The 13705-nt window shown below is 36.1% G+C and overlaps 1 protein-coding gene across 13 annotated transcripts in view; it reads left to right on the top strand.

The window, feature by feature from the left end:
• Positions 1 to 13705, top strand: part of SUN3 (Sad1 and UNC84 domain containing 3) — a 48009-nt gene that overhangs the window by 2108 nt on the left and 32196 nt on the right. For 4 of the 13 annotated variants that reach the window (XM_016945707.4, XM_003318422.6, XM_009453044.5 and 1 more), the window contains exons 1-3: positions 4651 to 4749; positions 4834 to 4961; positions 7826 to 7887. In XM_016945707.4, coding sequence (XP_016801196.4) covers positions 4840 to 4961; positions 7826 to 7887 — 184 coding nt within the window. In that variant the 5' untranslated portion in view covers positions 4651 to 4749; positions 4834 to 4839. Of the gene's footprint in view, positions 1 to 4649; positions 4750 to 4833; positions 4962 to 5905; positions 6048 to 7825; positions 7888 to 13705 lie in introns of those variants that run through there. The other 9 variants (XM_063815348.1, XM_063815344.1, XM_063815345.1 and 6 more) reach the window with 5 other exon arrangements.

Below are 13705 nucleotides of genomic sequence, written 5' to 3'. Positions count from 1 at the left end.
AGTCAAGAAGGCTATTCTTTTTTTTTTTAATTGATCATAATAACTGGAGCTGTCATGACCAAAGAGCATCTCTATTCTCTGTTGGATTAACAAAAAAGTACAGCATTCATCCAAGTTGATAACCTTCTTGACTGGCTGAAATAATAAGTTCAGTGATAATGAAGTATTATCATTCCTTAGAGGAAACTTTTTATTTTATTTTTATTTTATTTTTTTTTGAGACAGGATATTGCTCTGTCATCCAGGCTGAAAGGCATTAGTGTGATCATGGCTCAGCGAAGCTTTGAACTCTTAAGCTCAAGAGATCCTCCCACCTCAGCTTCCTGAGTAATTAGGAGTCCAGGCCCACACCACCACATCTAGCTAATTTTTAAATTTTTTTGCAGAGACAATGGTCTTGCTATGTTGCCCAGGCTGGTCTCCAACTCCTGGCCTCAAGGGATGTTCCTGCCTCAGCCTCCCAAAGCACTGGGGCTCTAGGCATGAGCCACCACACCTGGCCAACTTTTGACTTTTGCAGTGTGATTGAAATTACAAATATTTGCAAACCAGATCAGATAAGAATGTAGGTAATGATGCCATGCAAATTAAAACATGATACAAGAATAATTTATTTATAATAAGAATATCTCAATGTCTTTATTTTCTATACTTCATGACATAATCATCTTTCTACCACATAATGGCCCTCAGTATTTAGAAAGATCCAACATTCTCTGACATATATTTTTACTTTATGCCTAATTTTTTCACTTTACTTGTAGATATGCAGATAATCTCCTGCTTATGAGCATTTTGAGAAGAGGAAAAATGTATTGGAGTACAAATTCTGATTTTTCAAAGCCCTCTGGCCCTTCCTTCCTGCCTGGTCTCTGTTGGTTTACCCATGTTGTTGGCTGAAGCTAGTTTATTTAAACTTTCAGGACACATCTTCCATTTGTGCTTTTCCATCTCTCCACTTTTGCCCTGCCTTGTTACTGTCCGTTCCAATCTCAAGCAGCTGAAAGCCCTTGTATAATTCCCCTCTCCAACCTTCACCTCTGTGAGCTCAGTCTTTCCCTCTAGAACATACAACATAGTCTCACCAGGGTTCCACCAACTGGAGGGGCTTTTACATTTTGTGCTTTTTTCTGATAATCTGAGTAATTTAAAGACAAGCTTTCCTTTTTTGATATATATTTATGTATTTCAATGTTATATAGCAGTTTGGGTTTTCAGCCTCATTGGAGAAACAAGATCATCTTCTCTTCACACAGGAGAGAGACTGGATTTCTTTGACTCTGCAGTGCTCTGCATGTTAAAATAATGGCCTTTTTCTTTGGTTGAAATTTTTAAAGACACATTTTGGATTTTTTCCAACTTTATTGAGATATAATTAACAAACAAAACTTCTATGTTTCAGTTGTACATGTTAGTTTTATACACATGTACATTGTGAAATAATTACTACAATCAAGCTAATTGACATATTCATCATCTCACTTAGTTACCTTTGTGTATGCGTATGTGGGGTAAGAACACTTGAGATCTACTCCCTCAACACATTTCAAGTATACAATACAATATTGCTAACTGTAGTCAGCATGCTGTACATTAGATCCCCGGAATGTATTCCTCTTGTAACTGAAACTCTGCACCTTTTGACCAGCATCTCCCCATTCCCACTCCCTCTGCCCATCAGCCACTGGCAACTCCCATTCTACTCTTTGCTTCTACAAATTTGACTTTTTAGGCTCCACATATAAATTAGATCATACAGTATTCACCTATCTGTGTCTGGTTTATTTCACTTAGCATAATGTTCTCCAGGCTCATTCATGTGGACACAAATGACACAATTTCCTACTTTTTATGGCTGAAAAATATTCCATTCTCGTTCTCTCCCCCCACCACCACCACCCACCTGCCGTGTGTGTGTGTGTGTGTGTGTGTGTGTGCATAAATCACATTCATTCATCCATCAATAAACACTTGGGTTGTTTTTATATCTTGGCTTGTAAATAGTGATACAATGAACATGGAAGTGCAAATATCTCTTCAACACACTGATTTTATATCCTTTGGATATATATACCCAGAAGTGGGATTGCTGAATCATAAGGTAGTTCTATTTTTAATTTTTTAAGGCACTTCCATACTGTTTTTCATAATGAGTATACCAATTTACATCCCACCAACAGTATACAAGGGTTACATTTGCTCTGCATTCTTGCCTACACTTATCTTTATATATTTTTATTTGTTCGTTTGTTTTAAGATTAACAATTTCTTTAAAATATGGGGTCTGGCTATGTTGCCCAGGCTGGTCTCAAACTCCTGGGCTCAAGCAATCCTCCTGCCTCAGCCTCCCGAGTAGCTGGGATTACAGGCGTGTACCACTTTGTGCAACACTAGCTGTTTATCTTTTTTATAATAGCCATCCTAACAGCTGTGAGGTGATATCTCATTGTTGTTTTGATTTACATTTCCCTGATGATTAATGATGTTGAGTAGCTTTCCACATGCCTGTTGGCAATGTGTATGTCTTCTTTGGAAAAAAAATGTCTATTTAGGACCTTTGCCAACTTTTAAATTCAGTTATTTGTTTTCTTGTTATTAAGTTCCTTTGCTGTGCAAAAGCTTTTTGGTTTTTGGTTTGATGTGGTTCCACTTATTTATTTTTGCATGTGCTTTTTGATGTCATATTTAAAAAGTCATTGTCAAGACCAATGTCAAGGAGATTTTTTCCTTGTTTTCTTCTAGGAATTTTATGGTTAGAGGTCTTATGTTTAAGTCTTTTATCTATTTCAAGGTATTATTTGGGTATGGTGTAAGATAACTGTCCAACTTAATTCTTTTGCATGTGAATATCTACTTTTCCCAGCACCATTCATTGAAGAGACTACAGTGTCCTTTCCTTATTGTGTACACCTGACAAACTTACCAATGATTAGTTGGCTGTATATGTGCGGATTTATTCTTGAAAAATACACATAGACTTTGACCCAGAAGTTCCTCCTCTGGGTATATATCCTTAAAGATATATTCACACATATGGATAATAACTTAAATACAAGATTACTATTGCACATTATTTTAAATTTCAAACTGCCCATCAATATGAGACAGGCTAAATAGCCTATGGCCCATTCACCCAATGAAACACTATTCAGTCATAAATGAACGAGGAAGATTATCTCAAACAATCAAAACAACTTCCAAGATACATGTTTAAGGGAAACAAGCAAGATGCAGAGCACAGTTTATAGTAAGCTACTATTAGGAATGTGGAGAGATAAATATACCTATAAAATATTACATATCTAATACAATGTCACATACTGTGCATGTGTATCACATCTTTGAAAGGAAATACTATAAATGGTAGCATAGATGCTAGAAGAGAGGGGAACCAATAGCTAGAAGGCAGATGCCGGGTGGAAAGGCCATATTTGCTGTGTACCATTTTGTAACTTTCGAATTTTGGACTAGTAGGTAAAAAAGTAGAAACTTGGGGATTTCTTGGTATAAATCTAAGCTTTCAGAAAATAAGTAGTAAATTGAAAAATAACACTTACAAATTCACCCAGAAATCAGCATAAGTAAAAAGAGAAAAAAGCAAAAACAAATATGAAGGAGCAGTTGAACGGAAAGCAAAAGGGAGACACAAGTGTCAATAGGTGGACCATTCTAAGAAAATTGAGGCAGTGGCAGAGAAGCAATATTTGAAGCCCTGATGGCTGAAAAATAGTCCAGAACTGAAAAAACACACAAGTACCCAAACTGAAAAGACTCTCTGAGTTATAAGTGAGGAAAAACAAAAACTAGTATCAAACCTAGATACACTAAAATACAACTGGAAAATATGGATAAACAGAAAATCTTAAAAACTACATGAGAAATTGCCAAAAAAAAAAAAGAGAAATGAAGATAAGACAGAATTCTCATCAGCAACAATCAATCCACAAGGCCATGGAGTAGTATCTCCAAAGTGCTGAGAGTGAAATGACTGTCATCATAGAATTTATGCCCCAAATAAACCAGCTCATCCTTCCACCTAACTATTCTGTTTCTAGGTGTATGTTTAGAAAAACCTTGTGATGTGCATATAACAACGTGCAATGAGCATTATTCCTTGCCAAAAAAACTGAAAACAACCTAAGCATACATTTACAGAAGGATGGGTAAATGAATTGTGATGTATGTATAATGAAATACCATAGAGCAATTAAAATGAGTGGAGTTAATGTCTCAAGATAAATAATATTGTAAGAAAACCTAGAGTGGCATAACATTTAGTTTATGTTTTAAGCATGAAAATGGTATTATTTATAGATACAGATTTACATAGTAAAGTATCAAAAATAATGAGAATAGAGTATATCAATTTTCAGGTTGTAATGATCTGTGGAAAATAAGAGTGCTGAGATTCAAGGATACTTGGGGGTCTACTATTATATTTCTGATATTTTCTTTATTAGAAAAGCACTGAAGCAAACACAGCAAAACATCCAGATTTGCTATAGAAAAGCGGTAGGTACATGGGGGGGCCTTTGTATTATTCAGTGGGTTCGACATAGGGTACAATTAGGCCCTTGAAGCAGAGAGGTGGATGCCTGTCCATGCCCTGGCTAGGCGTGGTGGCCATCTGCATTATGAGGTGTCACGGAGGATGATGCAACAGAAGAATCAGAAGCTTTTCAAAATTCCGTCTTCAAGAAGAAACACCCGTGGAGGAAGAAGACATTACACAAAACAAATTTAGAAACTGTATGTATAGCTTCATGTTTTTCATAAAATAGGAATGAGGACAAATGTTGCTTTTCATCCTACCAGCTGTTTGTTCTTTGGTAGGGGATCATGAGTGGAAAAACAAAGGCAAGAAGGGCTGCCATGTTTTTTAGACGTTGCTCTGAAGACGCCAGCGGTAGCGCCAGTGGCAATGCTTTGTTATCAGAAGACGAAAACCCTGATGCGAATGGGTAGGTAAACATGGCAGAACGGTGTGCCTGAAATTGTAGGTTTTATGTGTTACATCTGTCACTTGTGTCTGTTCATCTGTTACCTGTTACCCGACAGACAGTATTTTCTCCCTTTATAGAGAAAATCATTTTCAATAGTTTCCTTTGAAGGTTTCTCTTGATCACAGTCTTACACTTGATCACAATACTTCTATGTCAACGGTATCTGGATTAATAACAGCAGACTTGGGAGAAGGATTAAGAAAGGAGAGCCACCCTCTTTAAAAGAATGAGCCACAGCAGCAGGAACTTAAAAGCTTCCAGATAATTCACTTTTTTTTTTTTTGTCATTGGGCTAGCTTGTATAGTCTTGGTGGTATGCAGAGCTTAGCACCGGCCTCAGGACTCTGGGCACAGAGTGGCATTTATTACATTCTTGGGTGATAATTGACTAAAGACTCTGGTAGGGGATGCACATTTTGAGTGAATCACCCTGTTTCCTCTAGTGAGAACATATGTGGGGATTATTATAGCAGGGAATCCAAAGACCCTAAACCTATTTACAAACGCCCTGCCCATGTGCTGCCTGCTGGGAAAACAAAAACTACAAGTAATGAAATAACCTTCCTATTGGTAACAATGAAGCACTTGCACAGAACAAAACTGTCAATAAAATAAAAGGAATGCTACAAAGTTGTTAGTACAAGTAGAGCAGCATTTCAAAATCACAGTAATAACAAAATATGCTTGCCCCAAATGGCAGAATCCCACTGGCTGGGCGAAGGCCCCGAAGGAATTTTGCAATGCAGAGCCTGGCAGCCAGTTTTCTAGTGAAAAACAAAAAACGAAAAACACTGGAGTTAATCTTTGGTAAATATGGTAATGTGATAATTTTCACTTAATGCAGCCCACCAAAAGAGCTCTTGTAGACCATAACTGACCTATGAACAACTTTTTTTATACAGTGGACCCCCTACCACTCTCCACATCTCCAATAATAGTTAAAAGGAAGAGGTTCCAGAATACACTTCCCTGGAGGGGAAGAGAGTTAAGAAAATTCTCTTCTTAGTTGGTTTCCACACTGTCACACTCTTGGATGGCTAATAGGTATGACTGCTTTATGTAGGGTAGATAAGCTACTTAAAGATTCTGTACTGGGAGAATTAGGTGGCCCACTCTAGTGAATACAGTTAATGAATGGTCCATCTTAATGTGATTTTTCTTATGTTTTAAGTAGAAATTTTTAGTTTGCCAACTTGTAATACTTTATCCAGAAGTTTATAGCCTTCACATTAGATTAATGTGATCATTTTAGCTTCCCTCCCCATCCACCCTTTAGGGCTTTTTAAAAGGTTAGATGTGAAAAGGTTGTCATTACAACCGCTTTGTAAAACTGAGCAAAATCTACTGCATCGGATTATGCATGTATCCTATGACCCATCAATATCTCTCTTGAAAATATACTTAAATGAAATACATACTTGTCTTCATCAGAAACCATGTACAAGAATGTTCATAGCTGCATTGCTTGTAGTAATATTTATAACTGCATTGTTTATCATAGCCCCAAACACCCATCAATGTTAGGATGGATACCCACATGATATATTCACACAATGAAATACTATACAGTTGTAAGAATGAATGAACCACAACTATACACAACAGCACAGTTGACTCTCACAGACTTAAGACTGGGAACAGGAGGCAGACAGATAGAGCCCATACCCACATGGGTCCATTTATAGATGGTTCAAACCCAGACAAACCTACTTAATGGGGATAGAGCTCAGGAGAGCAGGTACCTTCAGAGGTGGGAGGTATAGGCTTGATAAGGGCATAAGATGGGCTTCTGATGGGCTTGGTATATTCATCTGCTCGGGCTGCAGTAATAAATACCACAGACTGGGTGGCTGAAACAACAGAAATTTACTTTTTTTTAACAGTTTTGGAGGCTGGGAAGTCCAAGGTTCCAGCTGATTTGGTCTCTAGTGAGGGCTCTCTTCCTGGATTGCCTTCTCACTGTGTCCCCATGTGACCTTTCCTCTGACTGCACAAAGAGAGAAAAAGTTCTGGTCTCTCTTCCACCTCTTCTAAGGACAACAGTCCTGCTAGTTTAGAGTCCCACTCATAACCTCTTTTACCCTTAATTAGCAATTAAAGACCCTATCTCTAAATACAGTAACAATGATGGTAGGGCTTCAACAAATGAATGTGTGTGTGTGTGTGTGTGTGTGTGTTGGGGGTGGGGTGCAATTCAGTCCACAGAACTGAGTATGCTCAATTTCCAGTCCTGGGTGAGGTTTCATGGATGTGTTCATTCTGTGAGGCATCACTGCTCTGTACAATTATACAGAAAAGAGCACAAATCATATTTGTATAGCATACTGTACTTCAACACAGAGTAGGAAAAAAGGTCATGGTGACTTTAAAGAATTTTATCAGATATTTCTTAACTGTCATAGTTCTTTAGCTTGGTACAAAATTTCCTTAAAATCAGAACCTGATTTTTCTTTTTTTTTTTCTTTTCTCTTAGCTAGTTCTACATTTGAGACCTCCAGAAAACTGCCTTTGTTTTTTTCTTATAAGTATTTTAAGAATATAAATAGACATATACTAGCATAAGCATTGCATATGTGAAAGTAAGAGGCATGACTATATGTATGCGCACTCATATATGCTGGTGAGTGTGTATCATCACTAAAACGATCTTCTCTCAATTTAAAAAATAGTGGATTGGAAATTAAAGTAATTCATAGACTCAACCTAGATTAAGCAAGAATGAAAATAAGTAAGTTTGTTGACGTGAGTGTAGTGGTTAAAGTCCAAGTTAAATGCATGATGTTGTTAAATTCTTTTTCTAATCATTGTTTTTATTCTTTTAGGGTAACTCGATCATGGAAGATTATTCTAAGTACAATGCTTACACTGACTTTTCTTCTTGTAGGTAAGTCTTCCTAAGTAATGATCCTTAAAACCATTCCACAGGATATGTCTGCCTGGTGAGAGAGATCTCAACGGAATGACTCATATTTGTAAATAAATGCCACGGAAAGTGCTGGAGGTGACCTGCACACTCTCAAAGCTTTTTCATTTGTCTTTTATTTCTGATTGTAAAAGTAATACTGGCTTTTTAATAGAAAATTTAGAAAGGAGCTTTTTCTTTTAGAATTGTGGTTTGCTTTTTGCAAATTTTTTAGTCATAGATGTTGCTTTAAAGTTAAGAATTTCTAATATATTTATTGCAAACATACATTTTACATTTTCTAAATTTAGGTGACTCCACTTGGGAGGTTTTGACAACCAGAGACTCTCGCTCATCACACAGTTCCCAAATAAATTACTGCAGAATGTGCAGTTTGTAGTTTCATATCGGGAAATATCACCATCCACCACCCCGAGCACACTGGAAAATTGTTCTTTAATATATTCACAACTTAAGGCAGGGATCTCCCATTAAAATAAAAGTTTCAACCCAGTTATTGTTATAAAAAAGATCATATAGCATGTGATCTTTCTTATCTGCCTTCTTTCACTTAGCATGTTTTTAAGGTTCATCCATATCCTAGCATGTGTCAGTTCCTCATTCCTTTTTGTAGCTAAATAATATTTCATTGTATGTATATACCTCATTTTGTTTATCCATTTATCTATTCATGGACATTTAGAGTGCTTTTATCTTTAGGCTATTGTGAATAGTGATGCTGTGCATAAGTGTGTATGTGTGCTTATTTGAACACCTGTTCTCAATTCTTTCAAGTATATACATAGGAATGAGATTTCTGGGGAGGAACCACCAGACTGTTTTCCTCAATGGCTGCACTATTTTACATTCCCACAAGCAGTGTAGGAGGACTGCTATAGTTTGGATATCTGTCCTCCCAAACCTCATGTTGAAATTTGACCCCCAGTGTTGCAGGTGGGGGCCTAATGGAAGGCATTTGGGTCATGAGGGCAGATTCCTCATGAATCACTTGGTTCCATCCTTACAGTAATGAGTTGTCACTCTATTAGTTCCTGTGGGAGCTAATTGTTAAAAAGAACCTGACTTCTCCCAGCTCTCTCTTGCTCCCTCTCTCACCATGTGATCTCTGCACATGCTGGCTCCTCTTTGCCTTCCACCATGAGTGGAAGCAGCCGGAGACCCTCACCAGCTGTAGATGCTGGTGCCATGCTTCTTGTACAGCCTATAGAACTGTGAGCCAAATAAACCTCTTTTCTTTATAAATTACCCAACCTCAGATATTCCTTTACAGCAACACAAATGGATTAAAACAAGAAGTCCAATTTCTCTACATTTCCACTATCATTTTTTTCCTTTTTTTTATTACAGCCACCTGATGGATGAAAAGTCATGTTTCATCATGGTTTGATTTCTCTAATGACTAATGATGTCAAGCATCTTTTTATGTGCTTATTGACCGTTTGTATGTGTTCCTTGGAGACATGTCCATTAAAGTGTTTTGCTCATTTTTGATTAGGTTGTTTGTCCTTTTGTTGTTGAGTTGCAAGAGTTTTTTAATATATTCTAGATACCAAATCCTTCTCAGATATATCACTTGAAAACATTTCTTTCATTCTAGGTTGTCTTTGCACTTTCTTTGATACATGAAGGTTTGTAATTTTGAGGGTGTCATATCGAAGAATCCATGCCAAACCTTTTTAAAAGAGTTTTCTGGTTTTAGCTCTTATAATATTTAGGTAATTGACCCATTTTGAGTTCATTTTTGTATATGATGCAAGGGATCCAACTTCATTTTTTGGCATGTGGAAAGCCTGTTGTCCCAGGACCATTTGCTAAAAATATTACCCTTTCCCTATAGGAATCTTTGAATGTCTTGTCCTCCGTTCCAAAAACTGAATTGGCTATAGTTGAATGGGTTTATTTCTGGATATTCTAGCCCATTAGTCTATATGTCTATCATTATCCAGTATCATGCTGTTGGGATTTTGATAAAGATTACTTTGAATCTGTGGACAGCTTTAGGTAGTGTTGCCATCTTAGCAGTAGTAAATCTTCCAATTCATGAACACAAGTTGTCCTTCCGTTTATTTAGGTCTTCTTTAATTTCTTTCAGCCAAGTTTTATAAATTTCAGTTTTGATTCTAAAGTAAATCTCTTGTAAGCAGCATATAGTTGAATCATGTATTTAAATTCATTCTGCCAGCCTCTGCCTTTTGATTGGAAAGTTTAATCCATTTTCATTTACATTAATTACTAATAAGGAATGACTTACTTCTGCCATTTTTCTATTTTTTAGAAAATCTATATCTTATACCTTTTTTGTTCTTCATTTCCTTCTTTACTGCCTTCTTTTGTGTTTAATTGCTTTGTTGTAGTGCACTGTTTTGATTCTGTTCTGTTTCATTTTGTATATGTTTTTTAGATATTTTCTTAGTGGTTACCATGGGGATTTCAACTGAGACCCTACATTTATAACAATATAGTTTAAATTTATACCAAATTAACTTTAATAGAATAGAAATACTCTGCTCCTATTCAGCTCTGCTCCTCTTTTTTTTCCTCCTTATGATCTGTATTCACTGGGATTTACTCCTCTTTATGTTGTCAAAAATTACATCTTTACACATTGGGTACCCATAAACATAGATTTATAATTATGCTTTATAAATTTGTCTTTTAAATTATGAAAGAAATAAAAGAAGGAGTTACAAACCCAAAACAATAATACTGGTTTCATATTTACCTCTCTGTTACCTTTACTGGAGATTTTGATTGCTTCATGCGGCATTGAGTTACTCTCTAATGTCCTTTCACTGCAGCCTGAAGGAATCCCTTTCAGTGCTCTTCCTGAAGGGCTGGTCTAGTCATAGAGACACCATGAGCTTTTCTTTATCTTAGAATATGTTAATTTTTTCTGCAGTTGGGAGAATCGTTTTCTCATATATAGAATTTTTTTTTCTTTCAGCGCTTTAAATATGTCATCCCACTGTCTTCTGGCCTCCATAGTTTCTGAAGAAAAAATCAGGTGGTAATCCAACAAAGACTTTCTTCTATATAACAAGGCATTGCTCTCTTTCTGCTTTCAAGATTATCTCTGCGTTTTTGTCTTTCAACAGTTTGATTATAATAGGTTTCAGCATGAGTCTTTTAAAGTTTGTCTTACTTGAAGTTTGTTGAGTTTCTTGGATGTGTAGATTCATGGCTTTTTATCAACTTTGGAACTTTTTCAGCCATTATTTCTTTAAATATTCTTTTTCTTATTTAAAATTTAAAAATTTTTAATTTTTTGTGGGTACATAGCATATATACTTACGGGGTACCTGAGATGTTTTGATACAGGCATGCAATGTGAAATAATCATATCATGAAGGATGGGGTATCCATCCCCTCAAGCATTTATCCTTTGTGTTGCAAACAATCCAAATACAATCTTTTAGTTATTTTAAAATGTACAATTAAGTAATTTTTTACTGTAGTCACCCATTGTGTTGTCAAATAGTAGGTCTTATTTATTCTTTCTATTTTTTGTACCTATTAACCATCCTCACCTCCTCCGTCTTCGACACTACCCTCACCTGCTTCTGGTAATCATCATTTTACTCTCTATGTTCATTAGTTTAATTGTTTTAATTTTTAGCTCCCACAAATAAGTGAGAACATGTGATATTTGTCTTTCTATGAATGGCTTATTTCACTGAACGTAATGATCTCCAATTCCATCCATGTTGTTGCAAATGACATTATCTCATTCTTTTTTATGGCTGAATAGTACACCATTGTGAATATGTACATTTTCTTTATCCATTTATCTGCTGATGGACACTTAGATTGCTTCCAAATCTTAGCTATTGTGAACAATGCTGCAACAAATGGGAGTGCAGATATACTGCACTCTTTGATATACTGATGTCCTTTATTTTGGGTATATGCCCAACAGTAGGACTGCTGGATCATATATTAGCTCTGTTTATCATTTTTTGAAGATTCTCCAAACTATTCTGCAGAGTGGTTGTACTAATTTACATTCCCACCAACAGTGTATGAGAGTTCTCCTCTCTCCACATCCTCTCCAGCATTTGTTATTGCCTGTCTTTTGGGTATAAGTCATTTTAACTTAAGTGAGATAACATCTCATTGTAGTGTTGATTTTCATTTCTCTGACAATCAATGAAACTGGCACCTTTTCATGTGCCTGTTTGCCATTTGTGTGTCGTCTTTTGAGAGATGTTTATTTGAATCTTTGGCCCATTTTTTTTATCAGATTATTTAGGTTTCTTTTTTCCCCCTATAGAGTTGTTTGAGCTCCTTATATATTCTTCTTATTAATCCCTTGTCAGATAGGTAGTTTGTAAATATTTTCTCCCATTCTGTGGGTTGTCTCTTCACTTTGTTGATTGTATCCTTTGCTGTCAGAAGCTTTTTAGCTGTGATCCCATTTGTCCATTTTTACTTTTGTTGCCTGTGCTTGTGGGGTGCTGCTCAAGAAATTTTTGGCCAGACCAATGACCTGGAGATTGTCCCCCAATGTTTTTTTTATAGTTGTTTCATAGTCTAAAGTCTTAGATTTAAGCCTTTAATCCATTTTGATTTGATTTTTGTATATGGCAGGAGATAGGGGTCTAGTTTCATTCTTCTGCATATTAATATCTAGTTTTCCCAGCACCATTTATTGAAGAGACTATGATTTCCCCAGCATATGTTCTTGGCACATTTGTTGAAAATAAGTTCTCTGTAGGGGTTCTCTATTCTGTTTCATCAGCCTATCTCTCTCTTTTTATGCCAGTACCCTGCTCTTTTGGTTACTAAGCTCTGTAGTATAATTTGAAGTCAGGTAATGTGATTCCTCCAATTTTCTTCTTTTTGCTTAGAATAGTTTTGACTATTTGGGGTCTTTTGTGGTTCCATATAAATTTTAAGGTTGTTTTTTTCTATTTCTGTGAAGAATGTCATTGGTATTTTGATAGGGATTGCATTGAATATGTAGATTGCTTTGGGTAGTATGGACATTTAGCAATATTGATCTTCTAATTCATGAACATGAGCTATCTACTTTTTGTTTCCCCTTCAATTTCTTTCATCAATGTTTTATAGTTTTCGTTGTAGAGATCTTTCACTTCTTTGGTTAATTCCTAGGTATTTGATTTTGTTTGTGGCTATTGTAAATGAGGTTACTTTATTAATTTTTCAGATTGTTCACTGTTTGTATGTAGAAATGCTACTGATTTTTGTACATTGACTTTGTATCCTGCAACACTGCTGAATTTATCAGTTCTAACAGTTTTTTTTGTGGAGTCTTTAGGTTTTTTTCCTAATATAAGATCATATCATCAGCAAGCAAGGATAATTTAACTTCTTTCATTGCAGTTTGGATGCCCTTTATTTCTTTCTCTTGTCTGGTTGCTCTAGCTAGGACTTCCAGTACTATGTTGAATAGCAGTGGTGAAAGTGAGCAACCTTGTCGTGTTCCAGGTCTTTGAGGAAAGGCTTTCAGTTTGTTCCCATTCAGTGTGATACCTGCTGTGGATCTGTCTGTCATTCATGGCTTTTATTACGTTGAGGTATGTTCCTTCTATACCCAGATTTTTTTAGGGTTTTTATCATGGAGAGATGTTGAATTTTATCCAAATGCCTTTTCAGCATCAGTTGAAAACCATTACATGGTTTTTATCCTTCATTCTATTGATATGGTGTATCACATTGATTGATTTGCATATGTTGAACCATCCTTGCATCCCAGGGATAAATCCCACTCAGTCATGATGAATGATCTTTGTAATGTATTATGGAATTCCGTTTGCTG

Source organism: Pan troglodytes, chromosome 6 (assembly GCF_028858775.2).
Source record: "Pan troglodytes isolate AG18354 chromosome 6, NHGRI_mPanTro3-v2.0_pri, whole genome shotgun sequence".
Classification (NCBI taxonomy): Eukaryota; Metazoa; Chordata; class Mammalia; order Primates; family Hominidae; genus Pan; species Pan troglodytes.
This window is presented reverse-complemented; position numbering and strand designations above follow the sequence as displayed.